General features: G+C 43.1%; 1 protein-coding gene across 1 annotated transcript in view; it reads right to left on the reverse strand.

Annotated features, from left to right (window-relative positions):
* MAP7D3 (MAP7 domain containing 3) overlaps positions 1 to 7941 on the reverse strand; it is a 46222-nt gene extending 38281 nt beyond the window's left edge. The window contains exon 1 of the mRNA XM_050713436.1: positions 7762 to 7941. Within this exon, the coding sequence (XP_050569393.1) occupies positions 7762 to 7852 (91 nt within the window). The 5' untranslated portion in view covers positions 7853 to 7941. The remainder of the gene's footprint in view (positions 1 to 7761) is intronic.
* Between the last annotated feature and the right edge of the window lie 203 nt (positions 7942 to 8144).

The raw sequence follows: 8144 nt of genomic DNA on the forward strand, positions 1-8144 counted from the left end.
AGGCTTCACAGCTTGGGGTTCTTTACTAGTAAGGTATGTTATTACTCACCACCTGAAAGAAATGAAACTGAGTCATGGCAGATACTCTATTCTCAATTACTCAGTGGCTTTCTGCTCCCTTCATTTTCTCCTTTGCCACTCTCTTCTTCCCCACAGTTCTTCCTCACCTTCCCAAAGTAAAGTGAAAAGGCTTTGCGTTCAGCATGATTTCACCTTTTTTTCCTTTTTTTTTTCCTTTTAAATAAGAAAGTACTCTTTCACTGACCTCTTTTGACATGATATGATTTGTACAAAAAGGCACGCCAAGAGGATGCTTCCCCAACGCACATATTCCCAACTCTCTGCAAAGGTTTAATGCAACTTGGATCACTTCTTTGCTCTATGTGGTATTAGTTATTAATCTCTTTATTGCATTGTGCTTACCAAGCTCATTTGCACAATGACCTCTCTTTAGAGCTGACATTTCCTACATAAGGCATACACAAAGCTTACAGTCCCAACTGTACTCCTTAGCAAATGGCCATGCATTGCTATTGTTTCCTTGCTGTCTAGAAGCAGAGTCCTACTTGGACGCAGGTACAGGGAGGCCACAGATTTGGAAAGTTTGGAACGCTCATTATGTTTCTCAGTGAAAGAGCAAGGCACTAAAATGCCTCAATAAAATTCTTCAACAGAACACATTACAGTTGCATTTTAGATGTAAAGAGAATATTTCTGCACAAAGTTTCTGTGGGTTGGCAGCCACAAACTCCTTCTGCCAACTGCAAAACAAACAAAAATTGCTCTCATCCACCCTGAGTGATTTCTTTTAAAGAGCTATTAAACAATGACTTTAAAGCTGATGAAATAAACTGTGACTGAAAATCTCTTGTGGACATCCACAAGCATAGCAGAAATCAATATTTACCTATTACTGCATTGTGGAAATTTCAATATCCTAATATCCTGATACACTGTCCTAAAATGAAAGTAATTTATATAATAAATATACCCGTACATCATTATATGTGGATTCACTATGAAATTTAAGTGTTACATGACATAGGTTATATGCTTATATATAGGTGTATGCAAACCTGACAGAATGAGACAGGTTCAACAGCTACAGAACGAACAAAAAGGTAAAATAGTGACATTTTATACATGGTGCATGGTACATACTCGCTCTTCGGTACAGATAATTTTTTTTATTTCTTTACTAACACTTTGAAATGCCTCAGACTCCTGAAATAAATTCAAAAATCATTTTTAATGTGTTTTGTCCCTCATGCTGACTAGCTTAACAGCTGTCAGAGCAGTCCCACTGCGAACCTGCACAGAGCAGTTTAGTTCCTGCTGTGCTTCTCCAGCCCAGGAGCCAACAAAAGCAAGACAGACAGACATCAGCCAAACCTGGTGTATTCCCCCAGCTATGGAGGTTGCCTTAAATTGACTCCTCTTCATACACCTGCACAGCCACTGTGAAAAGTAACTTCAGGACAAACTTCTGTTCTCCTTTCCTCTTTCACATCTATTTTATGATTTCTTTCTTTTATATTGCACTATCCGTAACACTGGAAATCAGCTAACTTCTCTTATCCCCTACTTCCCCCTTTCCTGAATAGTTTGGTTTCTTTTGCTTGCTCAAAGGATTTTCTTGTAAATGCTTTTGTCCTCTTATTTGCTGGCTGCCAATTGTTTAATTCACCCAGCCAAAACAATGCCAGAACACAGCCTAGCGCTACAAGTCACAACTAACTTGAGACAAACCCTGCGAAAACAATTCTGAGCTTTCTTTAGATGGAAGGATAATAGCTCCTTTACACGAAAGCAGTGAAAACTACTGCTTTTGCCTTTTACACTTGATGAATTTCTTATGGCAGCTTAAAAACCCATTCCAACACTCTCTCGGCTTCAGAAGTAGGGAGACTACGCTGGCATTTACCTCCAAGAGACCAACCTCCAGACCCATACAGCACTCACATACGGCCGTGCACCAGCTCAGTGCTACCAGATGCTGACAGATCAACAGCGAGAACATGGTGGCACAAAATGCAAAAGGAATTAAACTGTAAATTTTATTAAAACTGTGTGCTTAACCTAAGCAATTAAAAAATAAAAAGTTCTGAGGCATTCCACTACAAGTAAGGTAAGTTAAAAATGACCAATGGGTGAAAAAAAACACCAACAAGCAGGATAAAAGGGCATGAGAGAACAATCGAGAGACTATGGTTTTCCTTAATTCATTACCTAGTGACAGAAAATCTTTCAGAGAAATCTGAATGTAAGGTGACACTTGCTGATCTGGCCTTGAGACTGCTGTCCTAGGCTGTGAACATCCGGAACTCAACTTACGTATCATTGATCAGCACTGTTACACCAAACTATGTTTCTTTACAAAATTATCTCGAGAAAACTACGAAGCGGGTAAACATTCAATTTCATAGAACACATTTATTCATTTATGTTCTTTTAGTATAAAGATCTCTACAGAATTTCTATACTCTTGTAGCCAACCCCCCTCTGATTTGGGAGGATTTTAACACTAAAAAGCGCTAAAACTCTTACTTGGAGAAGGCTATTCAAAAGCCACAGCAGTATCTTTGCTCCCTCCCAAGATTTGGGTCAGTACATTTAAACAGCAGAGGGTGTCAGTGAATTAAGAGCCAGCTAAATACTCATAAAACAGTATTTTAGAAGTTCCCTGGGAATTATGAAGACAGAAAACAGAGGAAAGGAAGAGGTATTCTGAACACTATCAATGGTAACGATTTTTGTCAAAGGCAACTACAACTGTGGGCTCTTTCACCTGCAAGGCCGAAGTTTAAAACTGACCAGAAAATGAGAATAATTCAAAAGAAAACAAATGTCAAGCATCTAAAGCATCGTTCCTTAAGAGCAAATGCTTGTGTCCATTTACGTATGCCGTGAACAACAGCCGCACTCTGTGGATTGCTGAGGCATTATGCATGGCAGCTACTGGTTCTCCTTCAAATGAAAACACATCGAGCAACATTTGGTTTTGTTCCACGAATCCTACACCACTAGCAAGTTAATCACTAACATCTAGAACAGTTTTAATTATTGGACAGGCATGTGCAAACGTATCAAAAGCATATCATCAATTAAGAACTACCTGGTTGTAAGCTGCATAATTAGAAGCTAAATGGTTCTAATACATTTGTGGTTGACAGGAATTTGTCGTCCCTAGTTTGTTTTTAAAGCATCACAAGTCATCTGGTAAGTCATATTCAGAGAAGTCATTAGAATTGCATGCTTGGAATTTTATTTGTCAGGATATCCTTTCACAACAGGACTGTTAGTATCTTTGATTATTTAATCATGTTTACATAAAGATAGCAGAATTCAATACCTCTATAATTATGACTATCCCAGAATATTTCTTCCATTTTCCTCACTTTTCTGCTTAAACTGCCTTATTGCTTTTAAGAACTGAGAATCAATAACAATATATCAGTAATTGAAATACTCCTATCCGTTTTCTTATTTCAAAAGACAAGCATATAAAGAAAAAGCAGTCCTTAATTCCAATCATGTTTTAAGGCTGTATACAGTTAGGGATAGTAAAAATGACAGAATCTCTGGGCTTCCACCATTACAGCTGTGATCCTTGCAAGTCATTATTTGTTCAATACTTTCATCTCAACTGAAGCATGGAATCCAAATGTATCTTTTGTAATGTTAATGCTTGAAAAAGCAAGGAGGAAATAGAACATTGTGAATAAGAAATTTCCCAAAATATGTTGTATATGCATATGGTTTTGAGACTTTTTTTTTTTTGCTTTACGTATAAGCATAGTAAGATGAAGCACAGGAGAACCTTAAAGGCCTTCTCCAAAGCCATGAGGAGTTTGAGAACACAAGAAGCTGAACCCATATCTACCAAATGCCACTTTAATGCCCCAGTCACCAGGCTGCCTTTGCTCCACAGGTGGAAAACACATGAGCCATCTGTACAAATGCTACCAAGTAAGACAACTGAATACTGAAGATGCTTTTTACTGTACCACCCTCCATGCTATCAGGAACTTGGCAAAGGCAGATTCTTCATCTTGCAGTTTCCCAGAAAAATTCTGAAGACCACCTTTAGTCACAACCACTCTGTAAAATTGAAAGGCTTTTGAAGAGCCAAATCTGAATGTTAGTTCTTCCTCTCTCCCAGCCAGAAGCTCTGATGCAGAGATCAAATCATCAGTTGTCTGATGAGGCTGCTGGGTCCCAAAGCATTTTCTCTACACACCACTTCTCTAGTATCTCCATAGCTGTTGCTATGAACTTGTGCACTGAAGTCACGTTTTATTAGATGACTATTACCTGGAGACCAGACAAATCTGCACATGTTCCTCAATACTTGCTTGAGCAATTAATTTTCCCTATTAGTTATCCATTTAGACTTCTTTTAATGTAAATTCTGTATATAGGTGTTTGGTAAAGAAGTTACCAGGAGCTGTGTTCCAGGCAAAATGGACAAAGGCAGACAGTCACTTAAGCAGGGCAGATACAAACAATTGGATTGACTGAAGCTGTTGCTTTAGTAGACAACTGACCAAACCGGGCTTGGCCATGAAGGTAATGGGAATCAGGCCTGCAGCTAGATTTGTCGAAAAGGCCAAAGAAAAAAGGCTCTTTAGTTTTGTCCCATGTCATGCAACAGGTTTCCTGAAACCTATGTAGGCCTTGGAAGGGAAAATTAACATACAGCATTTTAATATACAAAATGCATGTTTTGAACCACCTTCACTACAATGACTCAAAATACAAGTGGAAATCCTAGCCACTGTGTATCCAAGCTCTGGCAAAAGTAAAGACACATCCCCTGTCACTGATACTACAAATGACAAGATGAGATCTTCATATTTCGGTGAAAATGAAGATTAAACAATAAAATAAATGCAGACTACAACAGCTTAAAAATGTATTTTAAAAATTCTGCTTACCCATACTACTCAAAACCCCTCACTTACTGGGTAACCTACCAAGTAATTGACTATCCCCCACTTCTTCAGTCTTTATGAGCCTCAGCAGTGCTTACAGTATTAGAATCTGAGCAAAAATTCTTCTTCGTCCCTGATGATGACAACAGCAAGTGTGGACCACAAGAATGGAGAAACAAACTGCCATTTATATGCTGCTGTTTCATAGCGTATAATCACAATTTATATGTAATGGAAGTTGCCTGTTCATGCATCACTGATTGCAACGTTAAATAGCTTCTAGCTGTAATAGCAAATTCTGCTTTTTGTCACCTTCTTAAAGGAAATAAGACTGGACAGGTGTGTAGGGCAGAAAAATATTGCCAAGGAGCTGCAGAACTGATACAGCAAGCATGATTTGACCCGCAGATTCTTAATTACAGCTGATACTCAAAGAAAAAGAAACACCTTTTCCTTATCTTGATACCAGCCTGAATTGCAAGAAAAATATTCTCTTTAAACTTACCACATAGATAAGGAAGTTACTGGCACCCTGGGATTCTACATTTTCAAGGATTAAAGTAACTAACCAGCATCAATCAGCTAAAAATCAAACCAGTATCAAAAGGCTGGTAGCAGAGAGTGGAGGCAGGGAACAAGGACATGGCAGTGTCTTGTACTAAAGACCTACAAAAGGAACCTACGCAAAAGATAACTTCACAAAAGGTATGTGTCTATATACATACATATGCATGTATATATACACATACATATATATACACACACATATACCAGAAGGAGCCATGGTTTCTCAGCAAGATGCTGCCCACTTATATTTATTGGCCTTAAACATGAGATTCCCAACCAGAAGTTCAAAGACAAAGGACTGAATGTACTTGCAGCACTGTATTTGTTTGCAGAGATGTTTGATCTGCAGATTAAGACAGCAAAGTAGGTAATTGTCCACAGCCCAGCAGAGGCTGGGTGTTAGAATTCTGGTTAGCAGGTATTTTGGAATTGAGAAGGTCCCCGCTCAGCCATCTGACCTTACAAAAGCAGAATGTTATGTCCTTCTCCCCACATCTCCAAACCTGACAAACAGCAGCGTGGGACAGAACAAGGTTCCTCACGGTTTGTTTTTTTTTTTAACAGATCTTCCCCAAACAGCTGCTGTATCGCTTAGTTACTGCTCACAACTCTGCCAAACAGCAGCAAATACGGTGGCAATTATCTCACAAATTCCGCTGTTAAACGCTGGATTGTGAGGATGATTTCTAAACATTATTTGCTTTCTCCAGATAGTGAAGGAGAAGTTAGGAACAGAACTGTACGCTCACAGACAGCACTGCTTCAGTTCAGATTAGCAATGAGCTCATCTTCCAACACGTAAGTGGTAGAAATCCATTCTATATAAACTGAAGTTTAGATTCTGGTTCAGTGATTTCTGTTGCCTCAGGGGAAACAAAAAACTCAAGGTCTATCCTTTCTAGGATCTAGTGAGGGGTTTTTGTTTTTTAAACACAATGTGCACAGTAGAACATGTGTGTAGTTAAAGAGAGAAGAAGCTGACTGGTTCACGGAACATTTCACCTCTGTTTTTTTGGGACTAAATCTGGGCCGTGACAGCTGTCAGCAAATATGGGTGCTGTCTGCCAGAGAAAAATGTAGGATCCACAGTATAAGAGCATCCAATGCACAAAAGGAAATTCTGCAGTTCTAGCAGTGAGGATAAGGATCAAATAGACATGGCCTGTGCAGGTGAGAGGTGCTATCTTTTGGCAGGCTGTTATCTTTCTCAAACATTAGATTGTCTTAATTTCAAAAGGGAAAAAAAATATATTTCTGACACAGAACACAGCCAACAAGAAAGACTGCCAGATATGAGCTGATCATTCAGGACCTTTTGCCAGCATTCTTCTTTGTGTAATTACACAGATACACTGAAAACAATTAAACGGTAGGTTGCCGCGCTAGTTTTTTTTGTACATAGTCCAGGTTAGTTTAGATGAAATTAAATCAAAATCCATGATTCCGTGTCCTTACTTTTTTTAGTCTGGGCAAAGAAAATATTTATCTTTTACAATGGCTCACCCGCAAAGCTAATGTGTGCAGCTGTGCCATGAAATTATGCTTGGAACATACATCAGGCATGCACAATACACATTTCAGAGTACAAATTATTAGGGGTCTTAAGTACAAATAGCCACACAAATGCACTGGAGGACAAAAGCAAAGAAGTGCAGGGTTTCCTTAGCTCTCTTAAGACACCAGTTTTTCAGTTGTTTGTTTTTTTTTTTTTAAACAAGTTATTATCAAATCTTTGATTCGGAAGCAATGCCACATCCTGTCCCTTTCCCTCTGCAGGGACCGGCGCAGTCACAGGACGCCTCGCCGGGACGAAACCTCTGCAGGGGCTGCAGGCCCGAACGCGGGGGGCCCCCGGGAGCGCAGCGCCCCGAGCAGCCGCGCCAGCGGGGCGACCCCCAGGGGACCCAGTTACTGGGGCGCTCCCGCGGCTGCCGCCCGCCACCCGCCTCGAGGGGAAGGGGACGCGCCGCAGCCCCGCAGCCCCAGCCGGGCTAGAGGAAGAAGCGGGGTGCTGAGGGCCGGGCGAGGAAGGCGGGAGGAGCTCCTCTTCCTCGCCCCGCCGCCAGCCGGCCGGACACAAAGCCCCGGCGGCCCCAGGCTCCGCTCCGCCGCCGCCCCGGCCCCCGCAGGGACGAAGGGGACCGGGGGGGGGGGGGGGGGGGGGCAGCAGCAGCGGCGGCTGGCCGTGCCCTCGCTCGCTCGCCCGCCCGGCCGCCCCCCGCCCGGCCGCAGCCGCCCTTCCCCTCCCGGCCGCTCTCACCCATCTGCTCCCGCAGCCCCTTCAAGGAGGAGGATGAGGAGGAGGAAGAGCAGGAGTGGGGCGCCGCTCCGCCGCCGCCGCCCTCCGCCATCTTCAGCGCCGGGACGCGCGGCTCTGCCGGCCGGGCAGGAGGGGGCAGCCGGAGCGCAGTGCGCAGGCTCTGCGCCGCCCGGCAGGGCCGCCGCTGGGCTGGGCAGGGCCGGGAAGGGCTGGGCAGGGCTGCGCCGAGCCGCCACGCCGCCCGGCGCCGGCCCCTCGCACCTCCGGCCGCTCGCCGAGGCCGGGCAGGGCGGTGCTTCCCTGCCGGGGCGTAGCGACCACCGGGCTTGGCCCCTTCCTGCCTCAAGCGGCGGCGGAGGTCGAGGAGCGGTGTGCTGGCCCCC

Source organism: Cygnus atratus, chromosome 13 (assembly GCF_013377495.2).
Source record: "Cygnus atratus isolate AKBS03 ecotype Queensland, Australia chromosome 13, CAtr_DNAZoo_HiC_assembly, whole genome shotgun sequence".
Classification (NCBI taxonomy): domain Eukaryota; kingdom Metazoa; phylum Chordata; class Aves; order Anseriformes; family Anatidae; genus Cygnus; species Cygnus atratus.